Genomic DNA, 19,262 nt, shown 5'->3' on the forward strand with positions numbered 1-19,262 from the left:
TGTGGATGAGAGGAATACATGTCTCTGCATATTTCTCACATCTGTCTCTGCATAGACTTAATAACTCAGGTCTGAAATGGGCTCTGCTGAATCACTGCATCCAGCTGGCCTCATGCTTCAGTGTTTAAGAAGTCTCTCTGGCTGATTACTCACTGGGAAAACAAAGCCAGCTCCTTGTGTAAGGTCTATAAGGTATCTGAGGCATGTCTCATGAAGAGCATTGAGATCTGGTCCATAAGATTGGCCCTGGCCAAGATCTCTTACAGAAAGATACACTAACATGCTTTCTTTCCTAAGAACCCAAACCAGTGAAAACTGAGGCAGCAGGACATACAGCTCTCACTGCAGACAACCACAACAGCAGCAGGGTATTCAAGCCCCATGATGGGCTTTCACAATGATGCTTTGCAGGATTACCCCAATACAATTAGGACTGAAATGAAATCCATAATTATTATTACTGTGCTGTTATACCTGAATTTGTTGGGGAATTCCCCTAGCCTGCATTTCATCCCTGGATCAGTAGCTGCGTTAGTCATGCATGTGGAATCACAAGGGAAGGGATTTAAGGGAGTAAACAGGACATTAATTATGGTTTATGTATAGGATCCACTTAGTGAAATACCTGAAGTATCCTTCTGTATTCATCTGTCTGTCAGGCATTCTGAAATTATCAGCAAAACATAACCATGTTTGCATCTGCTATATCACAGTATCACATTACAGTTTGCAATGAAAAAACATCACTCAGTAATGCCTGTGATGCTTGCTAAAACCTGAGTTAAACCCTCTTTGATTATGTGCAGACTGCTAATCTACTGGCAATACGATCTTAATTCCTCTTGAGCAATATGAAACTTAAATAGTATTTTCTAATCTTTCTATAGTATCTTTCTAAGATTTCCCTTTTTGTCTAATCTTCCCAAGATTCCGTATCTTTTTCTAGGACAAATTTGATTCTTTCTCAAATATGCTTTTGAAAACAGCTGTGCAAATCATTTTAAGGTACAGTCTACTCCTTGTATTTTATTAAACTATTCAGGAAAAAAAAGCACCTGACTGTGAAGTCAAAATCTTCATTATATGTTTCAAAGAAATTAACTGTGATAAGCCCCATATTCTTCTTCTTTCAAAGCTTAAACTCACATATAACTAACTAAAGTTAGTCTTGCCTTGGCTCCAATTGTACCTGCTACTCCAGTGAGATCATACATTTAGAATAGCAGCCAGTGAAATATGGCTGGGGAACAAAAAATACCATGCATACTAGCACAGGAAAAGCAAAAATACCCAGCCTGCAACATGGCTGTAAGAAAAAGGTGACAAAGGAGATTAATAGCCAAGGAATGGGGCAACAAAATGTTGGCCTTTGTGACAAAATTAATCCTTTCTCTTCAAAAAGCTGATGGAAGAGTAGGTAGTTTGAAGGAAAAAAACAACAACAACAGGTAGTTTTACGGAAACTGACCTGATCTTTAAAACTAAAGAACAAGTCTTGAGTTTACAGCACATCCCTTCCCCAGCCTCCACCCTGTCTAGGCTGGAAGAGTGGCTGCTGCTCTGCTTAGTTTATGTAGAAAATTCTCTTTCACTGAGTCTGAATTCATATGGGTCCTGAGACCTGATCTCTCTGGCAGTTCCCTCTTCAGCAACAGTTTCTTCAGAGCCTTTAGTCCATAGGTATGCAGGGTCCTCAGCCTGCTTTCTAAATGCACTGCTATGAAAAGTAACATTGACTTCCATAGATTAGGACTGGGCCAATACTAGGAAAGGGGAAAGTACTGCTCACCTGTGATTATACTACCTTTTACTGCTAGCAGCAGCACCCCTGGCTGGGAAAGAGCATTTCCTGAAGGCTGGTACCCCACTACTGAAGCAGCTCCAGCCTGTTATGCTTTCACAGGTGGGTACAGTAGCAAAATAACAATGCTGATTTAATAATCTAGGTAGGAACTCGAACTGGAGTGCTGCTTTGCCTTTTACTTGTTAACTATCTCACCCCTTCTGTGCTTCTTGAAGAATTTCATTATCCTCACAACCTGAGTTGCAAGTATTATCTGAAATGTTACTAAACTACAAACACCTTCTTTGATGGAACACAACAGAAGTAAATTGCACCTCATTGTTCTTCCCAAAAGGGGTTTGGAGACAGCCTGGTTATGGGTGTTATTTGCTATAAGACTTCTATTATAGCAAGTACCATAAATCCAGAGCCAACTTCCACCATAACAGGAATAGTTATCCACTAGATAACAAGAATAATATATGCTTTCTGTTCAGGTCATTTGATAGGGCTAATATATTAGATATTATAATATACTAATATATTAGAAATTAATCACCAGACTAGCCTCTTTCTCTTCCTGAGGCAGTTTGATCTGAACCATGAACAGAACAGCTATGAAAACGCTTCATAATTTGCAGGTGATGCCCTCCAGAGAGGATCTGGGTGATGGTAAACATCTAACATACAGTTCTGAGACATGAAGTTTGCATTTCTCACAGTAAAACCCAACTCACTCCTTTTAAAATTAATACAGCAATTCATAGCTATATGAAACATACTTGCTCCAGTGAACTTTCCCCTCCAGTGTCTGCATCTCTCCCAGTATAGCAAGGAGAAGCGATGACTTGCCACAGCCAACTTGACCCACAATCATTGTCATCTGACCTACCATAATAACAATAACAAAAAAGATTTTCAAAAAGAAAAAGACCAATTCTTCTCAAGTCCACAAGGCCCAGCTAGATCCAATTCTAAGTCACGTGAAATATGGTAAATATCAGTTAAAACTGCTTGGTTAAATTTGTTAGCATCCACTATGTAAATGGACAATAACACATGCATTCATCTATGGAAACATACAAGAATGGACAGATCAAGTACACACAATCTCCAGAGAAATGAGGCTATTGATTTGACATATGTTATCATTCATTGCATGAGAGTGTGTTACTTTACTGAAGTTTTTTAGGGTCAAATTATACAAAGCGGGGAGCAATTGCTTAGTCTGTGGTTCCGTGAAACTTCAGGCCAATCTAATAAAGTGAAACTGAAAGAAGATCCATTACTCTTTTCTCATTTGCTGTACTCCTCCTTCCTTTACCACAGCTTTTCTACTCTCAGTCCTACTCTGTAGTGGCAATGGTGCTTCTCAGATCTTCCTATAAACTAATTAAACTCACTAACTATGCTAGCTAGTGCATTTGCCAGGTAAGCTTCTTGCCAGTTTGGAAGTTAATGGTCTTGTTCCTTCCAAAGGAGATAAACTCTTAGACTGGCTCACCCAGCTTGTAAACCCATGGCCTTAGATGATAAACTGCTTGAAGACCTTCTGCTGGTGCTGTGTGTGGCCCTGGGCCAGCACAAAGAACTGTTTGTTCATCTATAGGACACCTAATGCTGTAGTGAAACAAATTATATAGACTTTGGGATTACCTATGGTATTTTGAGAGTACTTAATAACTAAGCACTTGATAGGATATTATAAAAAAAAAATTAATTAAAAAAGACTATTAATGGCATGAAACACCAATAGACGGTGTTAGGAATTTTACAGAAATAAAGTAATAATAACAGCAAGTTGCTACTTTTTGCACTTGCTGTGTAAGTCTTCCAAAACAAATCAATGTTTTTTTAAACCTGTGGAACTCCTACCCAAAGACACCAAGGATGCTAGAAATTACAGGAGCTCAGCTGGACAAAGAGAAGTTAATTGAAAGCAAAACCAGTCGAGGATTTAATGACAGACAAACTGCATGAGGCTCAAGGAACTCTCATAGATGAAAAGAGCTGTGAACTGGGAGACCACAATACTGAACAACGGTAGAAGTATAACATGTGAGTGCTGTGTCCCTGTGCACCCACTGATATCCACTGTAGGAAATAAAATACTGAACTAGATGGACACATGGTTTGAATGAGTCTGGAGTTCTCCCTTTCTTTTTTTGATATGTTACAATAAGAATTAAATTTTTTTCAACCATCTTTTTCATATTTATTCTTACTCTTGACTTTGTTCCTGCTGTTATAAAAACCTACATAAACTATATACGTATACAAAACCATGTAATTTTTTTATTTATTTATAGTGCTTTAGGCTAAAGATATAGCTATATGATCAATAAAGCTTATGATCTTGTATACATTTTAATATTCCTTTTTTCTTATAAAAATTTAAATGTGTAGTTTTGTATTTCTCATAAAATCCAGAAACTGAATTATGAGTCATTTGGTATTACATATTTAATGGTTAAGGTGTGCATTTATCTTACCTGTTGGGATTCTGATGTTTATGTTGGACAATGTAGCTAAACCACTTCCCCATGAAAAGTATCCATTGGTCACCTATGAAACAATTACCACATGTCAGATATATAAATACATGAGGGGGAAAAAATAGAATGTCTGGTTTTGATTTAAAATATATTACTGATATAAATCTATGATTAATAGACATGGTGAGGTATGCTCCTACACAGAAAAAGAAAAAGCAAGTTAGAGCAGTAAAGACTGTCAAACTCAGAAAAAGTTTGTGAATAAGAAAAGTTATATATACTGTATAGAAATGCAGTAAAGGGATGATCTTGAGTTGAACTCTACCAACACTTAAATTCTGTCAAGTATAAGATTAAAGACTAAGAAGAATGATTACAAGATCTCACATGTGACAATCTGAATACTATAGCTTATCAAGAAAAGAATCATCCTGTATATGGTAAATGGATTCCCAAAGTACAAATTGAATATTCACAAGGTTTATACTGGACATTAGAAAAATGTTCCCCAGTGTATGTTAGCCTTTTTGTACTTCCTTTGGAATTGACAGGGCCATGAAACATTCTTTGCACAGAGCACAAGGACATATATGGGGAAAGTTGACCAACATGACTAAGATAATTTTGTAATAAATGATGTAATAATAATAGAAAAAAAAAATTCAAAAGTTTTCATCTTGGTTCTAAGAGTGAAGAGAAGTGCATGAAGGGAAAGTCTGAAACACCTCTACTAACTTCTCCATATCGAATTATCTAGTTTTTGTTTCTTTAGACTCATGGTGCCCTTGTTTCCTGGGAAGACGGAGAATCACTATAAAGAGCTGGTCTGTAACAAATTGTTCTCACTTTGTTTGACTAAAGCACAAATTTATTTAAGGGCTTGTTCTGATAATGGACAATTTGCCTTTGGAAGAACAGCAGCAACTGGGGACTACTGGGCACTGTTGCAGGAGGACCTGCTCCTCTTGAAGAATGATAACAATGTTTTCAAACCACCTTGATTGCAACGTCATCTATCTCCACAGGACGTGTTTGCTTCCTTGTTGGCTGTTCGTAGCTTTCAAGCTGGTACCTCAAGGGCTGCTTTCTGTTGATGGCCTTGGTATGCTATGTAAGGAAATGAAGAAAGGAGAAAAGTTTGAATTCTCAAGAAGACAGTATTTGATTCCTTATAAAACAGACAATCCATTCCCTTTCTTAGTACGCTAAGTCACAAGAAGTAACCAGTGCTTTCCAACATGTGATATTGAAGACACACTACTGTGATGCACATATTTTAGTATTTCATGCACCCTTAACTGAAGCACAGGGATTGTCTTTCTGATTTTGGCTTCCCATGCGTAGAAATAATTTCACATTTCAGCTCTGTCAACATCCTCAAACCACTAGGTAAGTCTGCCCTACCTGAAGTAGCTCCAAACAAAGCTGTGTCATTGGAAGTGCAATAACATGCAGAGTTACTGGTTTGGTTATTGGAAGCAGAATAGCTGCAGGAGTGAGAAGCATATCAAAGTAGCTTGTGCAGAATTACTCACTAATGCATAACAGTGAACGTAGAGGTGGCTCATTCAGAGCTACCTGCGGTATTTTTAATTACCACCGAGTACCACTGGATTGGAATGAATCAATGTAGCCTTAGTGATTCCTTACAGCTGGTCTGTCTAAAGTGAATTATTTAACTGTTACAGATACTGTATTTATTTTTCCCTTTCCCAGTCCTCTAGACTTTGTTTCTCTCTGTAGGGCTGAGCAAAAACAGACAAGAGAAGCTAAATAAATGCTGAAACCATTTCATTTTTGTTTCCTTTATTATAGCCATTAAGACTGAAAAACAAGGGAAATGCTGATTGGGGTTGGCAAACTAATTTAATTCAGTTCAAATAAAGCTTATTTTGTGCTAATTCTTCTCTTCTGTTATTACTGTTATTTTCAATCACATTTCAAATTATATAAACAGACTCAAACAGTAGAAATATCTATCCTTCTTCTTTTCCCAAATCATCTCCCTTCGGTTTTTTTTGCCCTCAAATCTTACTCAGATTCACTATATGTTTAGCACTTCAGAAAGAGCATGTTTAAAATTAATTCCTATTTCACAAAGTTTGGTGTTGGTTTTCCTGCATCCAATTCTGAGTTTCCCACAGCAGAAATCAGTCCTATCTAAAGATGCCCAACATAGGATGGGTAGTACTGACAATACACAGTACAAACCCCAGAACCATAGGAAATGAACCTAGATAATTTACAAAAACTGAAAAGGCTGAATTTGAACCCTATGTAAATGAGCTGGTGTGTTACAAGACTTTTATTACTACTGGCACTTCAGCAATGCTTAAATGTGTTCGAGGATCTTTCATGTTGTAGAAACACAGAGATCCCAACATAGAAAAGGCAAAACTGGTCAACGTTAGAATCAGGTTAGAAGCTAAAACTCGCAAACCCTATCAGCTAGTCCACTGGCCTTGTTCAGGGCTATATGGCCTCTCTGCTTTGAAATTCAGTGTCATAAAACAGAACTTACAAGTCCTGTGTGCTTCTTACAGGATTCATAAGCTAGAGAGCTGTCGCCACCTCTCCAGCTGTCATCTCCAATCTCATCACTCAGGAGAAACTCATTCAGCTTCTGCACACTTGAAAGAAAACAGGACAGTGAGTTAATAGACCCACATTCCCATGAGTATATTTCCATTTTTATTCAGTCCAACCAGCACCATGTATCTGATGTGTTCCAAAAGAAGTTTTTGGGATACTTTTGGTTTCCTATTGGACTGTCTGCCACCCTGTTATCAAGTGAAAATATATTTATGTGGAAGACATTTGTGTGGAAGGACAGGTGAAAATAATTACTGTACTGGTAGCTGGGGACAAGAGGAGGTCCAGTCATGTGAGTTCCACTAGAGCCCTGTGGGAATGGTTTCTACCTTGGCAGGCCCATCTCTTCTGTGCCTTTCTCATGCCTACACACAGTCAGGATGCATATATGAATCATTCAACCACCTACATCCTCTGAAAATGCCAATGCACTAGGTGCATCCTGAACACAGTTTTTGCATGCAATACATGCAAGCAGGACTGTACAAATTGACTACTGTACAAATCAGCACAGCCATGGCCAGCCTTGGAGAAAGACCGTAAGAATTCTCTTTGCCTCCTTCTTAAAACTTTCCCCTGAGAAATAGTGTGCAGGTTCAATTCCTTCTTCATCACAGAAAGATTCGATCCTCTTTCTGTCACACTTCCTTTCAGAGTGCCAGAAGCACCAGGCTCTTTTTAATTTCTGGGAAAGAGATGAACAAAAGCACCCACTGGTCATGGTGAAGCTATGTTACTTTGCAAAAACTAAAATCAAGGTGCATTGAGTCAGAGACTGAGAAAACAGAAGGGCATACAACTTCAGATCAGTGATTTGAACATTAGTCTGCAAATGTGAAAGTAGTCCTGTTTCAAGGCCTGCCTGGGTGTTTCATATTAAAACATCAATATGTGTTGAAGCCACAGAGACACTGGTTAGCAAGAAAGCACTGCTATTGTCATTATCTGCTCCTCCCAGTACACCTGTTCCTACTTCCTCTTTTGAAAGGAAAATTTATATGTCTAACTCCCACGCAGAATTTCAGTCTTGCAGAAGTGCATCAAGCAAGAATGTATCTTCTTGTAGAAGGTAAAAGACCTCATTCTGATCATCTGCCTAAGAAGACATCAACTATTACTTTGCAGTGAGATCCCACCTGGAGCACCCTGTCCAGTTCTGGGGCCCTCAATGAAAGAAGGGAATGGACCTTTTGGAGCGAGCCCAGAGGAGGGTAACAGAGGGCTGGAGCACCTCTCCTGTGAAGACAGGTTGTTCAGACTGGAGAAAAGAAGTTTCCTGGGAGACCTCATCGCGGCCTTCCCGTACCTGCTGGGGGCCTACAGGAAAGCTGGGGAGGGACATGTTACAAGTACTGATAGAATGAGAAGGAATGGCTTTAAGCTGAAACAGGGTAGATTTAGATTAGATATTAGGAAGAAATTCTTTACTGTAAGCATGATGAGACACTGGAACAGGTTGCCTAGGGAAGTTGTGGTTGCCTCCTCCCTGGAAGTTTTTAAAGTTGAATGGGACTTTGAGCAACCTGGTCGAGTGAAAGGCATCTGTGCCCATGCAGGGGGACTGGAACTAGATGATCTTAAAGGCTGTTTCCAACACAAACCTTTCTCTGATTCTATGATTTGAAAGAGGGCAGGTACCCTCAAAAGCTTTCAAGGTACTAGAAATTCTCTTTGCAAAAAATTGAGATTCTGACCACAGTATAAGCATTTAATCGTAACACAAACGAGCACATACTTGTATACATGTATTTGATTGACGAGAGAGCCATGGAGTGGCCAAGCATGCATTCTTTATTCTTCACTTTGGCTCATGATGTTCGTGGGAGAAAGAGGTTAGGAAGTAAGTTTGCCAAAGGGTAAAGATTGTTTTGGCAAATACAGTCTTTAAATAATACCTGAGGGGTGGCCAGCAGTGCTAAGGATAATGTACACACCATTTTGATACTAGGGCCTGGCTAAACATAGTGCAGAGATGTAAAAGCTGGGATGATTTATAAAGGAGACCTGAGATTTTCCACTAGTCAAAAATAATTTTCAATATAGGCAAAATCTCTCATGCGGCCCTGCTGCTGCTTTGATAAAAATAAACCCTTTTTTCATTTTTATTTTTTTATTTAAAGTGAGTGTGGTACTGGCAAATGACAGCTGTGGAGCCTAAAGTCACCTTGACTGGTATTTGGTACGACTGTTACCACCAAAAAGAGGCAGCTTCAGCAGCAACACAATACCTTGCCAATATGCCTCAGTCTTAGCCAGAAGGAAACTATATTTCTGGGTGGGAAGGTTAGTTTGGTCTTCACCTCCTTCCAGTGCTTGGCATCTGACCCGTTACTGCCAGTCAGGTGACAGTTTGTGCCTCCTGGGACATCTTGGCAATGTGTATGTCTACATAACTGCTCCACAACCATGACTCTTACCAAACAGGCCATTGACACAACAGCCCAGAGTCTGAAATTTGACTTAATACTAACCAGCTCTCTTGAAATTAAGTGCTCCCTAGGAAGTTGAAGGAAGTTGTTCTGTTAGGGTTATCTGCATAAGTAAATGCCTAGAACATGTACTTTTCTGATGAAGAAACACATTTTATGAGCTCCTTTTTTCTTCTAAATCTTTTTCACTTCATGCCAACTTCCTTGCTGTCCTCCCATGCAGATCCCTAAACCTCACAGACTGAACTCCTGCATGTCTGCCTTGCCATGCTTCCTCTCCTGCCTCTCTTTGGTGCCATTCAAGGGAACAGCATTTCTTCTGTAAGAGAAGTCCTTCCAGGCTCAGTTTTCCTTGGGTAAGTAGTAGCCCTTCAGGGCCCAACGTTCCTGCAACCACTCTCTTTGCTAAGAGAATCCATGCTAGTGACAGACAATGTGAGGCAGGACAACACCAAATTCTCACTTAAAGCACAATGCACCCTTTGTAGATGCAGAGTTAAGCCAGTTGCCAGCAGGAAGGCCAGTCTTGCAAGGCAGCTTCAGGCCAGTCTCTCATTTCCCTCTGTGTTGACTAGAGTCCAGGAAAGTGCTAGGTGAGAGTGTTGGTGGATGGCCACATTGTGAGAAGAGGAGCATATCCCAAGGAAGGACAGTCCTGATTCTGGACTAACAAATTTAGTGAAATGATAACAAGAATAGAACATTTCTTTGTCTCTGTATCATCCAGTAAAAAGAAATTGTTACTCTGATTACTCAGGTTACACTTTCACATTTGTGAACATCTGAGTCCCACCTCTTAATTCTCTTCCACATGAGCGGGTAGAAACAACCTTTTTCTTCAGCACTCTCCCTGTTGTATTACTGAATGTAGGTGTTCAAGAGCTGGAGAAACTAGAAGGGCCTCTTACCTTATGATAGCCTTGACTGCAAAACGAACCACAGTGGAGAGCAGGAACAGTGGTGTGACCAGGATGTGAAACAATGACAGGGATGCAAAGGCCTGGGCGGGTTGCAGTGGCTTGTCATTGGTGTATGTGTAAGTCACAAAAGTCTGTCACATCAGGAAAAGAGAATGTCAGGATCACGAATCTTGAAAAAGATGGAAAAGGGCAGCAAACAAACTATTTTGCACAACTAAGGCAAATAACTATATACCTCAATTTACTGACAATCCCAGTAAGCTCAAGAGAAAGGTGAAAAGGATTTTTAAAACTTGCCAGTAATTTCAAGAGATTTACACATTTAAAAAAGAAACCAATGTCTTTGTAAAATCAAAGCATTTCTTTTTGTCAAGTTTTGTAACTGACTTCAGGGTTTAGACAAAACACACAACTCAGAATAAAGTTAGTAAGAATATAATAAATTTTACGGGTTTTTTTCACAGATGCAAAACTATGGTCATATTTCATCAAATTCTGGTACATACTGTCAGCATACACTGAGTAATTCCCTCAGAATTTGGGCTATGAAGACTGCTTACTGACTGACATGCCATAGTGCCTCTAGTGCATTAGGCTGAGATTTAAACCTGTCCGAGGACAAGCAGAATTTATTTGTCCTTAAATTCAGAGTGCCCTTTCTTTGAAAAAGGAATAATTTTCACTTTTGGACAATAGAAAAGCAAAGCCACCCAAAACCCTTGCATAATGACTACTTCTCAAAATGGGTCCTCTCTCAAGCTGCAGTGAGGTTTTTTTCCTTTATTTCTGATAGTAAAAACTTATATTTATTTTTGTTTTTACCAATTCACACCACAGCTGGTGAAATACCATCTCTGGAAATGGGCACTTCCAGTGTCATGCTATCCTACAGTTAGCAGAGGCACATTAACCCATCTGCTGGTTCTATAAGGATTATATCCAACAATAACAATGGTGTCCTCTCTTTCTTCTCCTCTCTTTTTCTCTCCCTTTTTGTAAGGAAAAGTGAAAAAAGCGTATCTTACTGCAAGCACAGCTGCTATTGGTATGGCTGCATTCATAAAAACTGTGAAAGAGAAATAAAATAGGCATCAAGTTTTATGGAATAAGAAAATACAGTTTTACAATTAGTTGTATGGCACTAGAATAATCCAGTTATTTCCAATTCAAATAACTAAAATTGCTCTGCAGGAAGAAATTTCCTCCCATGACAGTGAGCGATCTTAAACCCACAAATATATATGCCAAGAAATTCTCTAATTTGTATACTTCAGTGAATGGGGTTAAAAAGTTTTATGTGCACAATTATTATGTAACAAAACTAAACTATTACCCTCTCAGCTCTTCTACATAACAGAAAATACAGTTTCTTTCAGGCACTAATTTATCTTTGCTGTCATCAGAGCTGCTGTTATAAAGTCTCCTTATTATAAAGCAATTCATAACTGTAACGTCACAATGAAAGTGACAGAAAACTTGTTATAAAAAAATCAACAAGATACGCTCTGTATTTTAAAGTCTCTGTGTTATATATTTGTCATGCCTTTTTATTTTAAACACATTCCACACACACAAAAAAAAGGTGTCATGAGCACAGCTGTACTTCACTTTAGTTGATGTCAGGAGGAATGTTGACATGAAGAACAGGATCCACTTCCAAGCACTAAAAACATCGTTACTTACTTGAAAGAGACGTATGAAGTGCAAAGGTTTTGAGACTGGTGAGTTCCTTCATTCTTGTTTCTTCCACACTAGTACAAAATATGTGCTCCCAGGCATACAGCTTTAATAACTTAATGCCTTTTAGTATCTCATTTGTTTTCTTTAATCTCTCGGTAGAATAGTCCTTCATTTCAAAAGAAAACAAGGATAAGAAATTGATAATCCTTTGTAGTTTTAACGAGAATGCTCTTTTCCCTTCATTTCTGTTGTAAAATTAATTACAGATTTCTGATTTTGTTTGTGATTTTGTGCAGGCTTTCAGTTGCCATACTGAGTAAAACAATACAAAATTCCACATTGTTTGGAGATATTAAAATGCTTATAATCACGAGGGGAAATTAAGTGACCCTGTTCAAATAAATAAATAAATAATAAAAAATATCCAAGTCCTTTAGATAGAGTGTGAAACTCAGGGAGATGAATTAGCAGATCAAAGGCATCCACGACAGTGGACAGAAGGCTACCTGTAGTTGTGATAAAAGATTCATCCTGGGATTCATACTGACCGGTGATGAAAATAAGTGAGCTGTTTACTGATATATTTAGCTAATTGTCTCTCACCAGAAAACAGTAACCATGAGTTTTGGTAACATCATAATCCAAAAGATGTAAGTCAGAGGATCTCAGTAAAGAGCAAAAAGCAAGATTCAGACTATTTCTGAAACTATGCACAGATAAATACTCTGGTGGTATAAACTGGTGCAACTCAACAGGATTGAAGTGTGTTGAAGAATAGATTAATGTACATATAATTTGCTTATTGAATTTTGAGATAACAAGGATCTTTAAATATTGAACAACTCAAACATCAAAGGTTGATTTAAAAAGTTCAAGGATCACAAGAACAAAGTTAAAAATTAGACAAAGTATCAGAAAACATTTCTAATTGCTGAACTACATTAGGTAGCAAAATAAATTTGCAGCCCTGAAGAATGTACAATAGGTATTAATCCAGCCAATGCCAGCTCATTTTTATAGTATAACAAAGCTTGGGCTGAGGGCATAAATTCTCTAGCCATTTCAGAGAGGGATTGTACATATTCTTTCATACTGTCCTGTCAGTAATTTGTGCTGCCTCCTAGCATCCCATGAAATACATGAATGTAGGAATAACACCCTTTCATGGAACTGAATACAGATGAAACTGTGCTAGTTGAGGGGAAAATACATTCTGCAGAGACATCAGGTCAAGGCCCACATACTTTTTTCGGATTCTTGACCAACAGATGTTAGGAAGGGATATCAAACCACAGAAAGGGAGGAATGATGGAGTTAAGGGATGGCCAAAATTGGCCAAAATTCCACAGTGAATGTTCACTAACAACAAGAACAGAATCCAGAACCCCTCGTTCCTTGTGCTCATTTCTGGATCACAAATGTCACTGAAATAATTTACTTACAAGTGTGCTCTTCTGAGCCTCAGCCAACTTCGTAGCTATGAAGTACTGTATTGGAGCTAGCAGGACAATGACAGCAGCACCGACCAAAGCACTCACTCCAAGTAAATTATAGAGTAGGATCACACCCATTATTATCTATAAAGAAAAAAGCAACATAGAAGAAAAAGTAGATTCCAATATGCCAGAATGATAGCAAGAAAACGGTATTTGTTCTTCTAATAAACAGTTAAATGGTTCATAGGAATCAGCTGAGCCTATACTTCAGAAGGTCATGTTTGGAAAGTGTGGGAAATTAACCCAAAGGCCTTTAATTTTGACATTGACCGCACAGTTTGTGTTACTGCCTGGTAGTCCTAATTCCAGATGGGGCTTCCACAGAACTAAAGGAGCACTAAAATGATGGTGCTTGTCCCAAGGAATTTTACAGAAACCCTGGCCTCCAGTCTTATTTACACTAGAGCTTCTTACATCACTCCGGAAAAATTCAAAGGTCTTAGGACTATCATGAATCACAGTTGCATTCTGTTGTAATGGTCTTCTTGCAACTGCAGACAGGGGCACATCTAAGAAAGGCACAGAAGCATGAAGCAGATGTGCTGGGTGTGACACAAACCTGGCTCATGCAGGTTTGTAGCTCTGTAGGAAAATAACCAAAATGCTACCCTAGCCCTACAAAGAGTTTGGGAACACCTCCCACAAAGTTTTACCTCAAAATGCCTCTGATACAACTACTGCAATGCTGGTTCCCTAGTTAATACCAGCTCTAATACATAACATTTTTTATTACAAGCTTCAATTTCTGGTACAAAGATGTCCTCAGTGACAAGATGGCATAAAGAACTAGTTCCCTAATTCGTATATTTCTTATCTCTTAAACAAGTCAGTTCTGTCTTTAAATCTGCCTCCTCATTATACAATACCAGAAATAACAATCAGTGGAGCTCAACATTTTGAAAGCATTATTTAGGTTCTCAGGCTTCTGTAATGCAAATTAGCATGCCTAGATGCTATTTTCTCAGCAGAATAATACAAAGTTAGCACTTTGTACTCCGTGTAAGCTGAAGCCCTTATTGGTGGTCTGATCCTGCAGTCAATTTTTGCTCTTGGCAGCAGGCCGTAATTGGTGGATACACAATGTAGTTTTTAAGATCCACCCCAATCTTCAGCAGGGTATGGCTATATTGGCTCACACGGGAAGGATGTAAGCTCAGTGTTTCCTACAAGCTGTTCTGCTGGAGGAGGGAGCAGCCTTGAAAAGTATTGCATCTTGGGACATCTCTTGATGCTCAACTCCTCTGCATGAGGCAGGACAGGACAGTCCTATCACCTTTTCCAGAGTGGTATGGCTACAATACAACTCATACTTAGCCAGAGTTAGTTTCTTCCTTCTTTATTTATTTATTTTTTAGCCTATCAGGCAGCAGGGCAGATCACAACAAAACCAGTGTAACTGATATCAGCTGAATAATATTTTCAGAAGGAAATTGTAAGTATTCACCTTTCAATTTTATTGTTGGAGCAGAGGTGTAACTTAATCACTATGATTAGGGGCTTAAGAGCAGAAGCCCTGCACAGCCTTGGCCACAGATGGTCCCTCACCGAGTGGACTCATCAGGCACAACCTCATGGGTGATGTTACGCTTGTTCCCATCCAAGGCTGTGGTCAAGCTACCCCTGTTTTCCCTGTCTCCTGATTGTCTGAAGGTGAACTACAGGAACCAGTAAAATCATCAGAAGCTTCCTCAAACCAGCCTTTTATAGTAATGGTGAAGAAGTCCATTGCATTCCTACAGCAGCTGGTACAGACACTTTAGTAAAGAGAGAAGTGAGTGGTGAATTTAGCCTACATATAACTCATTCACTAGCCACAGGAATTAGACCACTTGTTCATTTAGTAACATTCAAAGTATTAAAAGCAACACTTACAAATAAACCTGGATGTGGAAAAGTGACTTAAAATTAAATCCTCTGTACTATTTCTAAATTCAGTTACCCTACAAGCTTTTTGGTCTTTTTCTCCAGAAATTATTTTATGACTCTCTAAATGCCACTCAATCCTAAAACAGACACATAAACCAAATATTTGATTCCATTAGTAGTAGTAATATCAGTTACTGTTATAATAGATTACTGATATAATTCCAGGATTTTCAGAAAAACAGATCTTCTGTAAGAGTGGCTTTTAGCCCTTTTTAAACTTGTTTCATGTTGGCACGATTACATAAAGGTAAGGACCGTGCCAATTCCACCTCAAGCTAGAATTTTGGAGGTGCCACAGGAGTCCAAGCTTCATGGAAAATCAGCGTGGTTCAGGTCATGAAGTCATTCAGCACTTCTGAAGATTTCTTTCAGGCTAAGAGCTTTCACCTTTCCTTCCTACAGGTTTGCCTACAGATCCTTCCCAGCCTTGTTGAGAACCAAAGTTTTACAGTAACTAAACTTGCTTCGATGAAAGCTCTTCTGAGCATTCCGTGCAGCACAGTGTCGGTGCTGCTGTCAGTCAATAAGTAGGATTCAACTGTTTTTTGCTCCTCCCACAAAATGTAGTTACAAGTGGACACTTCAAATGCAATACTTGGCACTGCTCAGACACCTGTGGTGCTGTTGTGTGGCAGAAGTAAAAATAATTACTCATGTCAGCAGCAGAAGAAATACGAGCAGTGAAAGGATGACAGGTCATAATTCTTAAAGCCACAGCCCATATCCATGACATGGAAATCCTGCTCAAAAAATTCCTCACTCTTTACTGGCCCCCAGAGAGACAGCCTCCCAGCTCTTGGAGGAGATGGTGGGCCACCTTTCTGCTTGCTAGTCCTCCTGGCAAATGAGCGTGAAGTCCAGGTTCTCCTCTAGATTTTGTAGTAGTCTTACAGACATACAGTCTTCTCAAGCAGGTTGGAGGATCTCTGAAATTAGGCCCTTACTTTGATGCTCTACCTGAACAGGCATTGCCCACAGATTGGGGCACAGGAACAAGAACCACATTAATTGATTTGTTTCTATGGCAACCAAGTTATTGATTTGTCCCAGCGTCATCTCTCCCATGGACAAGTTGGACGTAGAAAGCCTCAGGATCTTATTATATATCATTGCCTGTGGAAAAGGAGTAAAATGGAAGATATGAAAATGATATAATTGTAAAACAACAGTAGCAGCAGGACGTTTCAAACTGCAGTATCAATCTTTACCTAAGACAGCCCTTCTCCCAGTCTCTCACCTGAGACAGAGAGAGAGATGGAGACAGAGTGAGAGAAAGCACAAGAGAGAGAACTGACTTTTAAAAACTCCCATTCCTCTTAAAAGGTTTGTTGCTTAACGCAGACCTAAAATAGAACACAATGACAACAAAACATCAACATTTAGGAGACTAGGCAAAGATCTTTTTTTAACAAACATTTGGTGTGCCTGCTTTTCTATTACACTGTCAAAGAAATCCTTCTTTCTAATAGAATAGTTAAAGTCAAGCTATGAAGTTTAGATAAGGGTGGGTATGTATTCCCTTGGGTTTCTCCCCTTTACCTGGCCATCTATTTCCATAACATTTGTAGGAGCTTAACAGAATTTAAAATTAATCAGGGCGTATATCTACCAGTATTTTAAAGACAAATATTGTAAGCCCAGTTTGCAGCTATGACCAAACATAAAAGACTGAAGCTTCAAGGAAGTTTTTAAAATAATTTGAGCTCTGTGTCCTGTTTTGTCCATGAGCAAGGTAGTTCCTGTAGAATGAATCAGAAACGCCTACAAACCCTGGTGAATTACATCAGCTGCATCTAGTCCTAAAGTCCCCATTTTAGCAAAGAGTCACAAAAGGACAAGGAAATAATCAGGTACTCTTTCTTCAAGTCTGTACCATCTCTCCTGGGAGAAGGCAGGAAGTATTAGAAACATCGACATCTATCACCCTGCGCACAAAACCTACAAGCTTCCATGCTGAGATGATATTCTATGGTTAGTGACACCTGGCAAAACATCTGTTCCAGCCTCTGTTTTGTACATAGTGCTACGGTTGCCTGTGGAGTTCGGTCTGTGAAGATCCCTGCTACAACCCACCCAAGTTCTGAGCTAGAGCTGCTGGCTCCAGTTCATAAACACAACTTTCACAAAGGGTTAACGGATGCTGGTTATAGAGACACAGTTTTGGAGATGAATCACACCTCTCCCAGCCCACAGGACTCTACGCTAAAGGGCATAAATATTCAGAATTATCACTCATGATACATGGACAATGCTCCTGTAAAACAGAGCTCAGCCAAAGATACTCTGCAGTTTACAGTCAGCAGAAGTAACCTCATAAGCACGTGAACAAAGAAGATGCAGAGCGAAAATGACACTGCTTATCTTCATATACCTAACAACAACAGCAAAGGTATGTTCTTATATGCACAGAGTGAGTGTTAAACTTCCAGATGTTAGTACAATGGCTTTAGATTTTAGCAAAAGTAATTGCTGCAATCAGTTCGACTGTGTCACTGATACTACTTTTTCCAGTGTTCTGCATAAAACCACAGTGCATCTCTTCTCTCAAACACCTGTTAACTGAGTCCTCAGATAAAGAGCAAGCCAAATGAATGTATGAAGCCAGAGCTATTACTGGTTATTAATAGTTATTGCTACTTCTTGGCAGAACATGGGAACATCTTTGCTCACCAGTAAAGCACCTCGTAGGTTGATGCCAGTTTCTGTAGTCACGTAGTAGGATGCCTGCAGGAATGTCCTCTGCAAGATAAGGGCCAGGAAGAGAAGAACTGCCAAAACATAAACATTCCTGAGGAATTCCTCTGAGGAAAGATATGAATTTGATGGATCCTTCACCTGAAAAGAAAGGAAAAAAAAATATTAAGGTGGCATAGGAGGGATTGTATATTTTTGATACACTGGAAACAAAGGAATTCAGTCACTGCATTAGAATTAAAAATACTGATCATACTATGGGAAAGTTATGACAACCAGATTTCTCACTGCCCTATGTATCAAAATGATTCAGATACAAATTAAATACTCTGATCATGTTCCATCTTAACTTTTAGCAGTTCTAAAATGTTTAAAAGTTCTAAATTGTTCTAAAACTGTTTTTAGCAGAAAAGGGACAATGAGATCACCATGTCTGCCTTATCTGTAGTTTCTCCATCAAATTCTGATGACATGTAAGATAGAAATGTTACTCCTTAGAAAATAAAGCTTATTCCACTTGCATCACAAAGAAGCCGCAAGATAATATTTTTTATTATATGGGATTAGTTACTGATGTTGTATACGCATACTATACAAACAGTTCCTTCCAGAAATATAATCTATAACACCTATAAATTCTGAGTAAAATAAGAAACTATATGCCAGTATTCCCCACAAAATGAGATTTAAATGCCTCCGCAGGAGGAAAAAAAAAATAAAAAAAATCTTGTTTAAATAACTTTGTTTTCATTTTCTAGTTTTTATGTTCACTGTGCTGCCCTGTTTCAGGCCAGAAAAGGAAACAAATATACCAAAATATTGCAAGGAAGGCTGTTCCTTTGGTATTTCCGATCCAGCTGGAAGCAGGATGTACTGAAATTCTTAAAAAAAAAAAAAAAAAGAAAAAAGAAAAAAGGAAAAAGCCTGTTCTACTGAAATACTCTCACTGATTCTGTGATGAAAGGTTGTGAATACTGAAAAGTACCCACGTGCCTACCCTCTTGAAGATTCCCTCTTCTTTCTGGATTATTGTCACCCGCCATGAGACTGCAGGCAGAAGAGGGGTGCTCTGAGCCCTCCAGGCTCACCTCACTGCAGTCACCCCAGCCTCTTCACACCACACACTCCTCCCTCTGCCACTAGCAGCTGGCACCCAAAAGGTGTGTATAAGCACCTAACAGTGATCTCAAAAGGTCCAGTGTTTGTAACAACTAAATCCCACTGGCAGAAGCGGCTAAGTCGCTCAA

The 19,262-nt window shown here is 39.0% G+C and overlaps 1 protein-coding gene across 10 annotated transcripts in view; it reads right to left on the minus strand.

Annotated features, from left to right (window-relative positions):
• ABCC9 (ATP binding cassette subfamily C member 9) overlaps positions 1-19,262 on the minus strand; it is a 76,373-nt gene that overhangs the window by 34,081 nt on the left and 23,030 nt on the right. For 7 of the 10 annotated variants that reach the window (XM_051607889.1, XM_051629377.1, XM_051611310.1 and 4 more), the window contains exons 8-18: positions 17,992-18,156; positions 16,279-16,434; positions 13,342-13,476; positions 11,903-12,065; positions 11,245-11,285; positions 10,208-10,350; positions 6,800-6,908; positions 5,275-5,385; positions 4,276-4,348; positions 2,566-2,671; positions 626-664 (exon numbers count right to left, since the gene is read on the minus strand). In XM_051607889.1, coding sequence (XP_051463849.1) covers positions 626-664; positions 2,566-2,671; positions 4,276-4,348; positions 5,275-5,385; positions 6,800-6,908; positions 10,208-10,350; positions 11,245-11,285; positions 11,903-12,065; positions 13,342-13,476; positions 16,279-16,434; positions 17,992-18,156 — 1,241 coding nt within the window. The remainder of the gene's footprint in view (positions 1-625; positions 665-2,565; positions 2,672-4,275; positions 4,349-5,274; positions 5,386-6,799; positions 6,909-10,207; positions 10,351-11,244; positions 11,286-11,902; positions 12,066-13,341; positions 13,477-16,278; positions 16,435-17,991; positions 18,157-19,262) is intronic. The other 3 variants (XM_051612165.1, XM_051609593.1, XM_051610448.1) reach the window with 1 other exon arrangement.

This window comes from Apus apus, chromosome 1 (assembly GCF_020740795.1).
Source record: "Apus apus isolate bApuApu2 chromosome 1, bApuApu2.pri.cur, whole genome shotgun sequence".
In the NCBI taxonomy this organism is placed as follows: Eukaryota; Metazoa; Chordata; class Aves; order Apodiformes; family Apodidae; genus Apus; species Apus apus.